Below are 17436 nucleotides of genomic sequence, written 5' to 3'. Positions count from 1 at the left end.
AGCATGTGCACAGTAGGTGCTGACAACGCTGGCTCAGACTCCAAGCTCTGCTTTTGTTGTTTTATCCCTCCCATAGGGATCCATGTTAATCTAAAGGTATTATAGGATGACACTGCTGTGGCTCCCTGATTTCCCACTGTACCAACCCTGTGTCAACTGGGAGAGAGGAGGCTGCTGAACTCAGGTTAATTGACCCAAGGTAGGGCACATCATCTGAGATTCAATCAGACACATTCAATCAGATGCTTTGGGGAAATTAAAAGCCATACATGGATTTATTGCATATTACCATCAAGTAAGAGTTTTAGAATATTTCCATATAGGGGCAGTGTTTGTTGAATAACTTGAGGTAGACACTATGACAATTGTTCTACAACTGAGACAAATTGTAATTACTTTTTTATGAACATGCCAGTCATATGTGCAGCGTTCAAGTTTGCCTGTAAGGCTATTCAAACTGAGGATAAAACCAATAAACAATGGACTACATAGAAAATAGTTGAGCTTCTATAATTCTATTATTCCTAAATGATCATGTGTTTATCATGAAATGTCTATAAAAATGGCAGCATCTACAGTGCCTTCAGAAAGTATTCATACCCCTTCACTTATTCCACAGTTTGTTGTGTTATAGCCTAAATTCAAAATGGATGACATAGATTTTCTTTTGCAACCATCTACACAAAAACCTCAAAATAACAAAGTGAAAACATGTTTTTAGCAAATTTATTGAAAATTAAATGCAGAAATATTTCATTTACATAAGTATTTCACACCCCTGAGTCAATACATGTTATAATCACATTTGGCTGAGATTACAAATGTGAGTCTTTCTGGGAAAATCTCTAAGAGCTTTTCACACCTGGATTGTACGATATTTGCACATTATTCTTTTTAAAATGTTTCAAGCTTTGTCAAGTTTGTTCTTGATCATTGCTAGACAGCCATTACTTAGATTTTCAAGCCTGATTTAAGTCTAAACTGTAACTAGACCACTCAGGAACATTCAATGTTGGCTTGGTAAGCAACTGTGCTTTAAGTTATTGTCCTGCTGAAAGGTGAATTTGTCTCACAGTGTCTGTTGGAAAGCAGACTGAACCAGGTTTTCGTCTAGGCTTTTGCCTGTGCTTAGCTCTATTCCATTTATTTTTATCCCCCGAAAAACTCCCTAGTCCTTGCCCATGACAAGCATACCCATAACATGATGCAGCCACCACCATGCTTGAAAATATGAAGAGTGGTACTCAGTGATGTGTTATGTTGGATTTGCCCTAAAACGTAATGCTTTGTATTCAGGACATTCAGTTAATTTCTTTGCCACATTTGTTGCAGTTTTACTTTAGTGCCTTATTGCCTTATTTTGTACAGGTTTGCTTCTTTTCACTCTGTCAATAAGGTTAGTATTGTGGAGTAACTACAATGTTGTTGATCCATCCTCAGTTTTCTCCTATCACAGGCATTAAACTCTGTAACTGTTTTAAAATCACCATTGGCCTCATGGTGAAATCCCTGAGCGGTTTTCTTCCCTAGTTAGGAAGGACGCCTGTATCTTTGAAGTGACTGGGTGTATTGATACAGCATCCAAAGGGTAATTTCACCATGCTCAAAAGGATATTCAATGTCTGCTTTTTTATTTTATTTTTTACTCATCTACCAATAGGTGCCCTTCTTTGAGAAGCATTGGAAAACCTCCCTGGTCTTTGTGATTGAATCTGTGTTTGAAATTCACTAATCGACTGAGGGACCTTACAGATAATTGTATGTGTGGGGTACAGAGATGAGGTAGCCATTCAAAAATCATGTTAAACACAATAATTGCACACGGAGTCCATGCAACTTATTATGTGACTTGTTAAGCACATTTTTACTCCTGAACTTATTTAGGCATGCCATAACAAAGGGGTTTAATACTTATTGACTCAAAACATTTCAGCTTTTCATAAAAATATTTTTTGTAAATATTTCTAAAAACATAATTCCACCTTGAAATGATAGGGTATTGTGTGTAGGACAGTGACGTAAAAATCTCAATATAATCAATTTTAAATTCAGGCTGTAACACAACAAAATGTTGAAAAAGTCAAGGGGTGTGAATACTTTCTGAAGGCTCTGTATTTTGTTTAAAAGTGCTAGGGCCTCCAAGCTGCTATGAGCTGAGTGAAGTAGGAGGAATCATGTCGGGCCATGGAGGAGGATTTTCTCCAACCTCTTCCCATAGCCACTTGAGTGCCATGAGTCTGGCAAGCGAGTCTAAGATTTCTCAAAAGTTCTTATTGATGAAGGGGATCCTAACTGTGTGTTTGAGGTCGAGGGTGGAGTCCACTTGTTCGTTGGAAAGCAGGTTGTGCCACTGAGCCACAGGCCTACGGGGATTGGACAGCATGTCTGCCCAGTGCCTCAGCTGGTTCCCTGCAGCATCACAACCCAGGAAAATCTTCCCTATGGCGTCGTTCCTGCTCAACTTGTCATGGTCCCACACGGAAATCATCAGGTGAACCCTCTAGAGGGAGCGACAGCAGAGAACAGTCACTGCAAACTGTGCTTCTACAGAGAATGTCCCATAATCTTTTTGTTTAAATGATTTTTGCCAACAAAATAACATTATAATGTAAAGAGATGGCCTCTTTTCTGCATCTCCATAGCATGCAGGCTGTTGAGCTTGTAACTGGCCTCATCTTAGCCATATTCTGAGATAAGATTATACTTACTTGAATTTGTTCAAATGACACATCAAACGTAAAGGATTCGTTGAAGTAGGGATTCAAGGTGGACTTTTTAACAGATGTCTTCTTTCTCTTCCACTTCTTCTTGTCCAGAGCAAGCTGCACTTTTACATAGGGATCTACAGTGTACATGAGTACAGTAGAGAGTATTTTGAGCATCCACTGCCTCACAAATAATGCAGTATTATTTGTGATAATCGAAACTGGCCTCAATAATAACAGAATATTATTTGTTTAATTAATAACGTAGCCTGGAATCCAGACCTGTTTTGTGCTGACATTCCACTCTTTGTTTCTCCGTGTTACATGTTTGTTGCATGACACTGACTGAGAACAAGGAGTGGAATGTCAGCACAAAACAGGTCTGGATTCCAGGCTAATCATAACGAGCCTCTTCAGCAAAACAACCACTCAGTCTTCCTCACAGAGAGCCATGCTTCCACCTACCTGATGAGCCCCCTTTGTCCATACTCTTTAAGTTCTTGGCTTCCAGGATGACAACCGTCAGCTTGTTAGTGGTGGGGACGTAGCGCAACGAGAAGCAGATCTCCCCCAGAATTTCATCCTGTAATAACATGTGGAAATTCAGTATGTGGGCCTATAGATGGCAAGGCTAAGTAGGCCTATGGCTAGATTTAACAACTTTGTGACATTCAAATGCTGTTTGAAAAAAAACTTTTGACCTGCACTATTTGGTTCCAGAAATCAAGTAACTCTCCTGACCTCAAACTTGGAGGGTTCTCTCAGGTCTTCCCACTCTTCAATCACATGGTTCCAGTCGATGATTCCGAGCTGCAGCCTCAGCTCCCCGATGATGTCGTGTTTGGAGAATCTATCGAAGTCGAACACTTTCATGACTATGGTGGACTCATTGAGCTCAGCCTTGTCAATCTGGACACAAGATAGTCAGGCACGAGTCAAGAGTGGTGCAGAAACACAGACTCACACTGTGTATAGTATGTAAAACAGTTTAAAAACCTCTCAAATTGGTATACTGTCTGGTAATACTGCTATAATAACATGTGTATAATACCCTACAAATACCTTAAATGTGAAGTGTTCATTGAACACAGGGTTGAGGGTTTTCCTGTAGACCTTAGTCTCGAATGTCTTTGACTTGTTGGGAGTGATGTAGACTTTAACATAGGGGTCAGAGGTGCCACTCCGGTCCATAGCTGTCAGAGCTGCAGCCTCTTTGAGCCCCACTGTCAGCTGCAGGGTATGAGAGATGGCAGGATAGTCAAAGATAGTAGGGGAAGATAAGGGTGCCAGAAAAACACGATATCACTGTATGGTAGAAAAATAAATACACACTGAATTCTACTTCAGTGATATTTTGAAAAAGAAGACATTTCTCTTTATATGTGTGATAATTAATATCTTGTTTAATCTGTGATCAAAGGGGAACTGGATCTATGGCTTGTGGTGGCTACAGTATTTTGATCAAGTTCAAAAGACTAATCAAGTTAATTCTAACCTCTTGTGCCTTGTATTCCAGAGAATAGAGTAGTCTCCCCCGGTTTTTAGCTGAGCCGTAGCCTGCATCATCCGAGTCATGTTGGACCTGCCCATCAAGAACACTGTCATACCTTGAACCAACCAATCACATTCATCGGCCAGCCAACCAATCCCTCAATCAGCGGCCCGTGCTAACAGACATGAGGAGCTAAAGCTGCACCTCTACCTCACTCCTTCTTCACAATGGCGACCAGTCTAAACAAAAATAAATGGATAGAATGGAGCAGACGCTCTGCGCTATCCCACCAACATCTAGCTACGACGACAACTACTCCCAGTACTTACTAGCGATGTAGTCGAGGAACCAATCACCCCTTGTAGATTGATTTGATTGTCCGGCTTCTTTTTGATCTTTTTCTTGCTCTTGCAGCAGCATTTCGCACAGATGCATATAATACACACCAAAAACATCAAGACAATGACAGCAAAGATGGTGTAAATGGCCCATCTTGGCACTGAGTGAGACAAAAAAAAAGACAGCAGTTTGTCTCATTGTGACACACATCTGAAGCATGAGGCAAGAGCACAGCCAGCAGGATTAAGGAGAGATTAACTTGTAACAAGTAGAAATGGAGAGCTATTGGAAAAGACATACGCCTTGTATTTATGTGAGAGTAGCAGCCCCTAGCTGCCGAGTCTTGAGAGAGTCAGTGTAGTCAACTTGTCTCACTATGACACACATCTGAAGCATGCAGCAAGAGCACAGTCAGCAAGATTCAGGAGATATAAACTTGTATAATAAGTGAAAATTGAGAGCTAAGAAATGTGTGTTGGGAGTGGAATTAGATATGACACATGAAGACAGGTGTCCAGGCAGGCAGCTCTCCCCTGCCATGTCTGTTGAAAGTGGGACAGAAGGGGGCAGCATAGGGGTGCCCACTCAGGAGGGGTGGGGGGCAGAGGAGGGGGGATAGAGTGAGAGGCGGGGGGATTTAGGGGGTTACTCACAGGGAATCTGGTTCAGTAGTTGGTCTATAAACCCGGGAGCGGCGGTGGTGTGGCTGGCTGTAGTGTTAGGGGTTACGGTGCCCTTAGCTAATGGGATTGTAGGAAACATGGTGTAGCGGTGGCCTAGAAACGAGCGCAAACAGAAAACACAGACAATGAGGAAAAGCAATTTGGTTAGTTCATAGCTCAGGTTGCTACTGTGTTTATTGACCCCAACTTCTACTTTAACACAGTTACTGTACTGTTGATCCTCATCAGTCTCCTCTGGTAAGATAAAGCACTAATCATTTTCTTTGCCTTAAACCATTTTTGTTAGGTTAACAGATAACTGTTTGGAGATCATAGCTTTGATGTTGAAACTTAAACCAGTGGTGGAAAAAGTAACAAATTGTCATACTTGAGTAAAAGATACCTTAATAGAAAATTACTCAAGTAAAAGTGAAAGTCACCTAGCAAAATACTACTTGAGTAAAAGTCTAAAAGTATTTGGTTTTAAATATACTTAAGTATATTAAAAGTATAAATCATTTCACATTCTTTATATTAAGCAAACCAGATTAAATGATTTTCTTGTTTTTTTTTATTTACGGATAGCCAGGGGCACACTCCAACACTCAGACATAATTTACAAATTAATTAATTGTATTTAGTGAGTCCGCCAGATCAGAGGCAGCAGGGATGACCAGGGATGTTCTCTTGATAAGTGTGTGAATTGGACCATTTTCTGTCCTGCTATAAGCATTAAACCTGTAATGAGTACTTTTGGATGTCAGAGTAAAATGTACATTATTTACTTCAGGAATGTAGTGGAGGAAAAGTACAACTTTTGTATAGTTTCACAGTAAAGTACAGATACCTAAAGTACAGATACCTAAAGAACAACTTAAGTAGTACTTGAAAGTATTTTTACTTAAGTACTTTACACCACTGGTTTAAACTCAAGTTGTAGCCAACACCCATTCTTTCTTACACACAAAATATTGTGCCTCTGCTTCCAAAAACTTGGTTGCAATGACAGAGGAGAGTGAATACTTAGCCACCACCATTGTTAAACAACTGCATGGTTGAGTGCTGACAGCTCCACACAGGCAACTTAAAACAGGGTGTGCTGCACTCTCTGATAACATCCCTTTCTAAATGACCACAGCGCGGCGGATTACTTTTCTTTGCTTTACATGACGTAAATACATTCATACAGGTGCTTTCCAATTGGAATGTGTCAAAGGTAAGGAACAATCAATACAAAGAAATTCACACCCAATGGACATTGTCCCTAAAACCCAATACAAGGTGTTTTATACATTAGCTGCTAGTTCGAAGACACAGAATTTGAGCGTTAGAACAAAGGTAATTAAAAAACAGAGTACCACAAGAGCTTGTATCACAAGAGCTTGAGTCTTTGTTCACATGAACACAACCAACAACCATACAACAGCAAAAAAAACATTTTTTATTAATAGATACCTATATTCTGAGAGAATCAGTTTTTACTTACAATATAGGGAAACGTATAAGTAAAAACTAAAGTAGTACTCACTGTTTCAGTACCAGCGTAGTTTGTATCCTTATTACTGTAGCCTACTTGAAGACTGTATTACTTTATCATTCACCCGTGCAGTTCTCCAGCAAAAGGGAGGGATTATAACAAATGAGGGGAAGGAAGTCACTTGGCCCTGAAAGCCTGAAAGTGGCTGGAACGGCCCATAAACATTCTGTATAAAGTGTTTGATCAAGAAGTGGTCTCATGTGGAAGATAAATAGCTATTCTTCTGCTTAGACCAATACATGCATTTCACATAGTTCATTGCCAAGCAAAGAAAGGTCATCTCAGTTAGGGCATAGCCTTCAATATTGTCCTGCAGTATCACACTTTCATTTACAATCAAATGTTTGAGTAAATTATGTTACCGATGCTTTTTACTAGTATTAAACAGCTCAATAAACTGTGTATTATGGTTTACCATTTTTTTCTGTAATGGTGATTGAGTGGGTTACTTCTAAATATCACACTGGTAAATTGATTTACTCACCTTTTCTCCAATGATAATTGACACGTTTGTTTCCAGAAATGTGGAATCCAATGATGTGTCCAGTCTATTTCTTGATCCCAATCATCCCTTCCCTCCATGTTGTTACAAATTGTAGATGATAGGGAGCTTTGATGTATTTCCTCAACACACTATCACGCCTCATGTACACACGGTGACACCACACTGTGTGTGTGTGTGTGTGTGTGTGTGTGTGTGTGTGTGTGTGTGTGTGTGTGTGTGTGTGTGTGTGTGTGTGTGTGTGTGTGTGTGTGTGTGTCAGGGAACACGTACAGCATTGGAATGTTTGGCTCCACCTCAGGATTAGAGAAGAGAACAGTAGAACAGTAGAACAGTATAACAGCAGTCTGGATATGTTGTGTAAACATGGGATGAACCAATACTACAGTAAGGTATCATATTCCATCTTGAAAGCTAACCAAGGTTAAAAACACAAACATTTGCATTAACATAGAAGATGCCTAGACTGAACCGGTTCAGTTACAACAAAGTAACATCGGTCCCTCCATGAGTCAATAGTCTGTTTATTGAGCAAATAACTATTGATATTTATCTCCAATCATATTCAATCTACATGTGCTCTATAGATGGAGCTTTCTGACTTTTATTCATGTTGAAAGTTGTCATGAATTTATAAAAATACATATTTAAATAGTTGCTAATAATAATCATAGCTTCGCTATATGGTTTCCATAATAATTATATACATTATAATAATATTCGTTTTTAGGGGATAACTTGTGTAGTTTTGCGTGTCCTACTACTTCTATGCAGCAGATAGCAGTATTGGTTCAGTATATTTTTCTCTCAGTACGGAAAAACACTGTAGCAAGGCAAACAAGGTAGGACAATCTGATGTGGGATATACAGTATATAAAGGCGATCCAAGACCTGTTCCAAATGATTCCTTATTCTGCACTATTTGTTCCTCACATGTTGAAGTTTGTCATTATAGCCTATTCAAAAAGTCCATTGTGCACAAATGCCTATTCGCGAGTCTATTGACATTTTACTTTTGTTTTCATAAAAAAACTTGGAGAATGAGATTGTTTGGGTTATTTTTTTATTTTTTTTCACTCTCTTCCGCTTTATCAAGATGGATGGTTTCAATGGTGTGCAATCCCGATTAGGGTTGAAGGGCAGGAACGCAGTTACCAAGATTTATCACCTAAAACCACTCTTTTCCCAATATAAATAACTGTGAGAAACCGGTAAATTACCGGTAAAATCGTACACATAATATTAGGAAATATGTCGTTATAAACACATGGAAATAGTGGTCTCAATTTTTTAAAACATTTTCTACATTGAATAAGACTTTTAAGATAAATTGGGCTAAACATTTCTTAAAGAATCCAACTTAAAGTTGGAATTTCATCCCTCATTATATCTTCTTCTGTTTTGGTGGCTTCAAATTTATGTTATTTTGTAGCTATAACATTGATAAGATTCCTACAAAATGATCTGCTATTCATAGACAAGTATTCTTAGCGTGGTCATTAATATATGAACATAATTTTTCCTCACATAGGTATTTCATTTGGAACAGTAAAGATATTTTGTATAGAAACAAGTCTTTATTTTTTAAGAACTGGTTCAATAATCATATCCTGCTGGTGAGTCAACTTTTTAATGCAGAAGGATTGCTACTCAATTATGAGGAATTTTGTTTCAATGGTGTGCAATCCCGATTAGGGTTGAAGGGCAGGAACGCAGTTACCAAGATTTATCACCTAAAACCACTCTTTTCCCAATATAAATAACTGTGAGAAACCGGTAAATTACCGGTAAAATCGTACACATAATATTAGGAAATATGTCGTTATAAACACATGGAAATAGTGGTCTCAATTTTTTAAAACATTTTCTACATTGAATAAGACTTTTAAGATAAATTGGGCTAAACATTTCTTAAAGAATCCAACTTAAAGTTGGAATTTCATCCCTCATTATATCTTCTTCTGTTTTGGTGGCTTCAAATTTATGTTATTTTGTAGCTATAACATTGATAAGATTCCTACAAAATGATCTGCTATTCATAGACAAGTATTCTTAGCGTGGTCATTAATATATGAACATAATTTTTCCTCACATAGGTATTTCATTTGGAACAGTAAAGATATTTTGTATAGAAACAAGTCTTTATTTTTTAAGAACTGGTTCAATAATCATATCCTGCTGGTGAGTCAACTTTTTAATGCAGAAGGATTGCTACTCAATTATGAGGAATTTTGTATCTCGTTACAGAATCCCTGTTATACCTACTGTTGAGAGTTCGCCATAGTCTTTGATGCTATTCCATCTGGAACTCTCATGTTGTTTAGAGTTGTAACCAGACCTCACCTTCTTGAGCTACCCTCGCTTAATCCAGTTGACTCTCCAATTGGAAACGTGTGTTCCTCCTTGCTCCCTCAGAACAACATATCCATAGTGCTTTATTTCAAAGGGATATTGTATCTATTCCTTATGTCACAACTTACTGGAATACATTTGTCTATAATGCTAAACTACAGGACTATTTTGCTAGCACAGACTGGAATATGTTCCGGGATTCATCCAATGGCATTGAGGAATACACCACGTCAGTCATCGGCTTCATTAATAAGTGCATCGATGACATCGTCCCCACAGTGACTGTACGTACATATCCCAACCAGAAGCCATGGATTACAGGCAACATCCGCATCAAGCTAAAGGCTAGAGCTGCCACTTTCAAGGAGCAGGTGACTAATCCGGACACTTATATGAAATCCCGCTATGCCCTCAGACGAACCATCAAACAAACAAAGTGTCAATACAGGATGAAGATTGAATCCTACACCTGTTCTGACGCTCGTCGGAGGTGACAGGGCTTGAAAACTATTACAGACTGCAAAGGGAAACCCAGCCATGAGCTGCCCAGTGACATGAGCCTACCAGACAAGCTTAATGCCTTTTATGATCGCTTCGAGGCAAGCAACACTGAAGCATGCATGTGAGCACCAGCTGCTCTGGATGACTGTGTGATAACGCTCTCGGTAGCCGATGTGAACAAAACCTTTAAACAGGTCAACATTCACAAAGCTGCTGGGCCAGACGGATTACCAGGATGGGTACTCAAAGCATGTGTGGACCAACTGTCAAGTGTCTTCACTGACATTTTCAACCTCTCCCTGACCGAGTCTGTAATACCTACATGTTTCCTACATGTTTCAATCAGACCACCATTGTCCCTGTGCCCAAGGAAGCGAAGGTAACCTGCCTAAATGATTACCGCCCTGTGACACTCATGTCGGTAGCCATGAAGTGCTTTGAAGGCTGGTCATGGATCACATCAACAGCATCCTCCTAGACACCCTAGATCCCCTCCAATTTGCATACCACCCCAACAGATCCACAGATGACGCAATCTCAATTGCACTCCACACTGCCCTTTCTCGCCTATTCAAAAGGAACACCTATGTGAGAATGCTGTTAATTGACTACAGCTCAGTGTTCAACACCATAGTGCCTACGAAGCTCATCAGTAAGCTAAGGACTCTGGGACTAAACACCTCCCTCCGCAACTGAATCCTGAATTTCCTGACGGGCCAACCCCAGGTGGTAAGAGTCGGCAACAACACGTCTGCACGCTGATCCTTAACACTGGGGCCCCTCCAGGGTGTGTACTTGGTCCCCTCCTGTATTCCCTGTTCACCCACGACTGCGTGGCCAAACACGACTCCGACACCATCATTAAGTTTGCTGGCGACACAACAGTGGTAGGCCTGATCACAGTCAATGATGAGTCGGCCTATTGGGAGGAGGTCAGAGAACTGGCAGTGTGGTGCCAGGACAACAACCTCTCCCTCAATGTGAGCAAGACAAAGGAGCTGATTGTGGACTACAGGAAAAGGTGGGCCGAACAGGCCCCCATTAACATCGATGGGACTGTAGTGGAGCGGGTCGAGAGATTCAAGCTCCTTGGTGTCCACATCACCAACGAACTATGATTGTCCAAACATACCAAGACAGTCGTGAAGAGGGCACGCCAAACCTTTTCCCCCCAGGAGACTGAAAAGATTTGGCATGGGTCCCCAGATTTTCAAAAGGTTCTACAGCTGCACCATCGAGAGCATCCTGACCGGTTGCATCACCACCTGGTACGGTAACTGCTCGCTATCTGACCGTAAGGCGCTACAGAGGGTAGGGGGAACGGCCCAGTACATCACTGGGGCCAAGCTTCCTGCCATCCAGGACCTATATAACAGGCGGTGTCAGAGGAAAGCCCAGAAAATTGTCGGAGACTGCACACTGACTCAGTACCGGTGCCCCCTGTATATAGCCTCGTTATTGTTATTCTTATTGTTTTACTTTTTATTATTACTTTTTATTTTAGCCTACTTGGTAAATATTTCTTCTTCTTGAACTGTACTGTTGGTTAAGGACTCGTCAGTAAGCATTTCACGGTAAAGTCTACACTTGTTGTATTCGGCGCATGTGGCAAATAAAGTTTGATTTGATTTTGATTTGATAATATCTGTTGGAAAAATGTATGGTTATTACCAAACAAATACCTGCTTGGTTAAAGAGGTCTCTTTCAGAATGATCCATAAGTATTACCCTGCAAATCATTACCTGAAGAAATTCAAAATATACATTAACAGTACTTTTTGTGTTGAGCATCCAGAAACGGTTTAGCATTTATTTTGGCATTGTCTACATGTAAAGAAATTATGGCAAGATAATTATAGTTTTATCATTGTTAATATTGTTGATGACTTTTGCTTATTATGAGAGAATGTGCTGGTCGGTTTCCTTAACTATAATAAGGATAAAGAAAAACAATTTTACATTTAAATCTAATTGTGGTAAATTCAGTAATTGAGCAGTACATTAAGACCATTCTACATTATTTTAATAAGAAAGCTGTTAAAACAGTCAATATGTGTGTATCTTTTAAGTTCTTTGTATAATCTGTCATTTGTTGTACCGCTTAGCACATGTTATCATTGTCTGTGTAAGGGTCGACGCTGGTAGAGACAGGTACATGGAGGGAACATTTAATGGCGACGGACATGGGACAGGACAGGACAGGACAGCGCCTGGACGTAAACACATAACAACATTAATGCAGACACAGGGAACAAACGTGGGAGCAGACAGGTATACACGAGGCAATCAACAAAGGGAAGTAGTCCAGGTGAGTCCAATGAGCTTTCCTGCGCATAATGATGGGGACAGGTGTGCATGATGAAGGGCAGCCCTTGAGCGCCAGAGAGGGAGAGCGGGAGCAGGCGTGACAGTCTGTTTAAAAAAAAGTTATTGTATGTATGTGTACTGGTGTTTCTCCAATAATAAAAAATAATAAAATAATAATTCTCTCTGCTGCCTGTATGGTCAATCATCCAAAATAGATTATCCCGTTTAAGATGCATATAGGCATATACTGCATATAGATGTCCAAGCCTACCACTTTCAGGAAATACATTCAAATCCGATTTAGCCTTATATTTAGCTAATGAATGATGGGCTATGCATAATAAGCTTCTAACTTATAGCCTCTGTATCTTGCGCAATACGCACACCACCTGTGCTCCGCTGGCCTCTCTCCTAAAAAAATCTCCTTAGCTCTTTGAGTCCCATGCAAGAAAAGATAGACTATAATAGCTTGCTGGTCATTTTTTGTGTGCATGTATTATACCAATAGACTATTCAAAGAGGGATGCAAGCTCATGTTTGCTGAATGTTAAATAAAGCAGCCAATAGAACTCATGGGTAGTTTGAAAGAAGTGGGAACGCGAGATGGCCCGTAGGCTATAGCATTTATTTATTCAGACCCCATAACCATTCAATCTTCGTGAAGAGAAGTAGAAGCTGTCTGCATCTAATTCTAGTCGTATATTATGCAAGCATGTCATTAGAATTGTGATGATAAGGATAACGAAACGTATTTAATTGAACCGTATTAAACAATACACTAGGCATACAATAATACAGTTCACACTCAGAAAGATTAGCCTACTGGAGTTTGTGTCATTTATTTACCCAATACAGCATATACAGTTGAAGTCGGAAGTTTACATACACTTAGGTTGGAGTCATTAAAACTCGTTTTTCAACCACTCCACAATTATTTTAGTTTCGGTTAGGACAATTTCTTTAGTTTCTGTTAGGACATCTACTTTGTGCATGGCACAAGTCGTTTTTCCAACAATTGTTTACAGACATATTATTTCACTTGTAATTCACTGTATCACAATTACAGTGGGTCAGAAGTTTACATACTCTAAGTTGACTGTGCTTTTAAACAGCTCTTCGTGTTGTTGTTTGTTTAGAGTTTTCAAAAGGGAAAATAAATAAATATAAATATAGGTTGTATTTACAGTGGTGTTTATTCTTCACTGGTTGCCCTTTTCTTGTGGCAACAGGTCACAAATCTTGCTGCTGTGATGGCACACTGTGGTATTTCACCCAATAGATATGGGAGTTTATAAAAATTTGATTTGTTTTCAAATTCTTTGTGGGTCTGTGTAATCTGAGGGAAATATGAGTCTCTAATATGGTCATAAATTGGTCAGGAGGTTAGGAAGTGCAGCTCAGTTTCCACCTCATTTTATGGGCAATGTGCACATAGCCCATAAATGCCTTCGGCAGCCTTTCTCAATAGCAAGTCAAAGATTTCCTTAATTTTGGGTCAGTCACAGTGGTCAGGTATTCTGCTACTGTGTACTCTCTGTTTAGGGCCAAATAGCATTCTAGTTCTCTCAGTTTTCTTGTAAAACTTTCCAATGTGTCTAGTAATTATCAATGTTTTCTCATGATTTGGTTGGGCCTAACTGTTGCTGTCCTGGGGCTCTGTGGTGTCTGTTTGTGTTTGTGAACAGAGCCCAAGGACCAGCTTACTTAGGGAGTTCTCCAGGTTAATTTCTCTGTAGGTGATGGCTTTGTTATGGAAGGTTTGGGAATTGCTTCCTTTTTGGTGGTTGTAGAATTTAACAGCTCTTTCCTGGATTTTGATCATTAGCTGGTATCGGCCTAATTCTGCTCTGCATGCATTATTTGGTGTTTTACGTTGTACACCGAGGATATTTTTGCAGAATTCTGCATGCAGTCTCAATTCAGTGTTTGTCCCATTTTGTGAATTCTTGTTTGGTGAGCGGACCCCAGACCTCACAACCATAAAGGGCAATGGGTGCGATACCTGATTCAAGTATTTTTTTAGCCAGATCCTAATTGGTATGTGAAATGTTATGTTCCTTTTTGTTCCTTTATGTTCCTTTTGTCTCTCAGATTGTTCACAGCTTTGTGGAAGTTACCTGTGGTACTGATGTTTAGGACGAAGTATGTATCGTTTTTTTGTGTGCTCTAGGGCAACGGTGTCTAGATGGAATTTATATTTGTGGTCCTGGCAACTGGACCTTCTTTGGAACACCATTATTTTTGTCTTACTGAGATTTACTGTCAGGGCCCAGGTCTAACAGAATCTGTGCTTTATATTTAGGTGCTGCTGTAGGCCCTCCTTGGTTGGGGACAGAAGCACCAGATCATCTGCAAACAGTAGACATTTGACTTCAGATTCTAGTAGGGTGAGGCCAGGTGCTGCAGACTGTTCTAGTGCCCTCGCCAATTCGTTGATATATACAGTGCCTTGCGAAAGTATTCGGCCCCCTTGAACTTTGCGACCTTTTGCCACATTTCAGGCTTCAAACATAAAGATATAAAACTGTATTTTTTTGTGAAGAATCAACAACAAGTGGGACACAATCATGAAGTGGAACGACATTTATTGGATATTTCAAACATTTTTAACAAATCAAAAACTGAAAAATTGGGCGTACAAATTATTCAGCCCCCTTAAGTTAATACTTTGTAGCGCCACCTTTTGCTGCGATTACAGCTGTAAGTGGCTTGGGGTATGTCTCTATCAGTTTTGCACATCGAGAGACTGACATTTTTTCCCATTCCTCCTTGCAAAACAGCTCGAGCTCAGTGAGGTTTGATGGAGAGCATTTGTGAACATCAGTTTTCAGTTCTTTCCACAGATTCTCGATTGGATTCAGGTCTGGACTTTGACTTGGCCATTCTAACACCTGGATATGTTTCTTTTTGAACCATTCCATTGTAGATTTTGCTTTATGTTTTGGATCATTGTCTTGTTGGAAGACAAATCTCCGTCCCAGTCTCAGGTCTTTTGCAGACTCCATCAGGTTTTCTTCCAGAATGGTCCTGTATTTGGCTCCATCCATCTTCCCATCAATTTTAACCATCTTCCCTGTCCCTGCTGAAGAAATGCAGGCCCAAACCATGATGCTGCCACCACCATGTTTGACAGTGGGGATGGTGTGTTCAGGGTGATGAGCTGTGTTGCTTTTACTCCAAACATAACGTTTTGCATTGTTGCCAAAAAGTTCAATTTGGTTTCATCTGACCAGAGCACCTTCTTCCACATGTTTGGTGTGTCTCCCAGCTGGCTTGTGGCAAACTTTAAACAACATTTTTTTATGGATATCTTTAAGAAATGGCTTTCTTCTTGCCACTCTTCCATAAAGGCCAGATTTGTGCAATATACGACTGATTGTTGTCCTATGGACAGAGTCTCCCACCTCAGCTGTAGATCTCTGCAGTTCATCCAGAGTGATCATGGGCCTCTTGGCTGCATCTCTGATCAGTCTTCTCCTTGTATGAGCTGAAAGTTTAGAGGGACGGCCAGGTCTTGGTAGATTTGCAGTGGTCTGATACTCCTTCCATTTCAATATTATCGCTTGCACAGTGCTCCTTGGGATGTTTAAAGCTTGGGAAATCTTTTTGTATCCAAATCCGGCTTTAAACTTCTTCACAACAGTATCTCGGACCTGCCTGGTGTGTTCTTTGTTCTTCATGATGCTCTCTGCGCTTTTAACGGACCTCTGAGACTATCACAGTGCAGGTGCATTTATACGGAGACTTGATTACACACAGGTGGATTGTATTTATCATCATTAGTCATTTAGGTCAACATTGGATCATTCAGAGATCCTCACTGAACTTCTGGAGAGAGTTTGCTGCACTGAAAGTAAAGGGGCTGAATCATTTTCCACGCCCAATTTTTCAGTTTTTGATTTGTTAAAAAAGTTTGAAATATCCAATAAATGTCGTTCCACTTCATGATTGTGTCCCACTTGTTGTTGATTCTTCACAAAAAAATACAGTTTTATATCTTTATGTTTGAAGCCTGAAATGTGGCAAAAGGTCGCAAAGTTCAAGGGGGCCGAATACTTTCGCAAGGCACTGTATGTTGAAGAAGGTGGGGCTTAAGCTGCCCTGTGGAAAGAAATGTGTGTTTTTTTTGCCAATTTTAACCGCACATTTGTTGTTTGTGTACATGGATTTTATAATGTTGTATGTTTTTCACACAACACCACTTTCCATATAGCAGACCCTCATGCCAAATTGAGTCGAAAGCTTTTGAAATCAACAAAGCATGAGAAGACTTTGCCTTTGTTTTGGTTTGTTTGTTTGTCAATTAGGGCGTGCAGGGTGACTACGTGATCTGTTGTACGGTAATTTGGTAAAAAGCCAATAAAAAAAATTCTTAGTACATTGTTTTCACTGAGGAAATGTACGAGTCTGTTAATGATAATGCAGATGATTTTCCCAAGGTTGCTGTTGACCCCCGGTAGTTATTGGGGTCAAATTTGGCTCCACTTTTGTGGATTGGGGTGATCAGTCTTTGGTTCCGAATATTGGATAAGATACCAGAGCTGAGGATGATGTTAAAGAGTTTAAGTATAGCCAACTGGAATTTGTGGTCTGTATATTTTATCATTTAATTTAGGATACCATGAACCCCACAGGCCTTTTTAGGTTGGAGGGTTTGTAGTTTGTCCTGTAGTTCACTCAATGTAATTGGAGAATCCAGTGAGTTATGCTCTGGATAAGAGCGTCTGCTAAATGACTTAAATGTAAATGTAATGGTAGTCTTTAATAGTTGATTCTAATATTTATATTTGATCGTGTATATGTTTTTATTGTTTGTTCTTTGTTATAGAGCCAAAAATATTGGAGAAGTGGTTATCCATACATCTCTGTTTTAGATAGATAACTCTTCGTGTTGTTGTTTGTTTAGAGTTTTCTCATTTTTCGACGGCCTGTATCACATGGAGGGGGTCACCACGATGTCATGATTGATGGCAGATGGATGGAGAGAAGATACTGCATATTTTGGGATATTTTTCTGTTCGATTTTCAGATCAACTTTT

General features: G+C 39.8%; 2 protein-coding genes across 3 annotated transcripts in view; one reads left to right on the top strand and one right to left on the bottom strand.

Annotated features, from left to right (window-relative positions):
* Positions 1 to 245: 245 nt before the first annotated feature.
* Positions 246 to 7371, bottom strand: LOC115144805 (synaptotagmin-1-like). Of its 2 annotated transcripts, XM_029685882.2 has the most exons (10): positions 7220 to 7371; positions 6727 to 6786; positions 5190 to 5312; positions 4527 to 4696; positions 4201 to 4287; positions 3768 to 3935; positions 3447 to 3614; positions 3171 to 3288; positions 2709 to 2842; positions 246 to 2500 (listed from the first exon to the last, which is right to left on the bottom strand). In XM_029685882.2, the coding sequence occupies exons 3-10, from the start codon at positions 5296 to 5298 to the stop codon at positions 2261 to 2263; spliced, it is 1194 nt and encodes a 397-aa protein (XP_029541742.1). In that variant the 5' UTR covers positions 5299 to 5312; positions 6727 to 6786; positions 7220 to 7371; the 3' UTR covers positions 246 to 2260. The 2 variants fall into 2 exon arrangements, with proteins under 2 accessions (XP_029541742.1, XP_029541741.1); XM_029685881.2 differs by lacking the exon at positions 6727 to 6786.
* The window catches only part of LOC115144806 (cathepsin D-like), a 28988-nt gene continuing 16870 nt past the window's right edge, over positions 5319 to 17436 (top strand). Inside the window, exon 1 of the mRNA XM_029685883.2 lies at positions 5319 to 5456. The gene's annotated coding sequence lies outside the window, so the exon portion shown is untranslated. The remainder of the gene's footprint in view (positions 5457 to 17436) is intronic.

This window comes from Oncorhynchus nerka, linkage group LG17, assembly GCF_034236695.1.
Source record: "Oncorhynchus nerka isolate Pitt River linkage group LG17, Oner_Uvic_2.0, whole genome shotgun sequence".
Classification (NCBI taxonomy): domain Eukaryota; kingdom Metazoa; phylum Chordata; class Actinopteri; order Salmoniformes; family Salmonidae; genus Oncorhynchus; species Oncorhynchus nerka.
The sequence above is the reverse complement of the archived record's forward strand: the minus strand, read 5'-3'. Positions and strand labels throughout refer to the sequence as shown.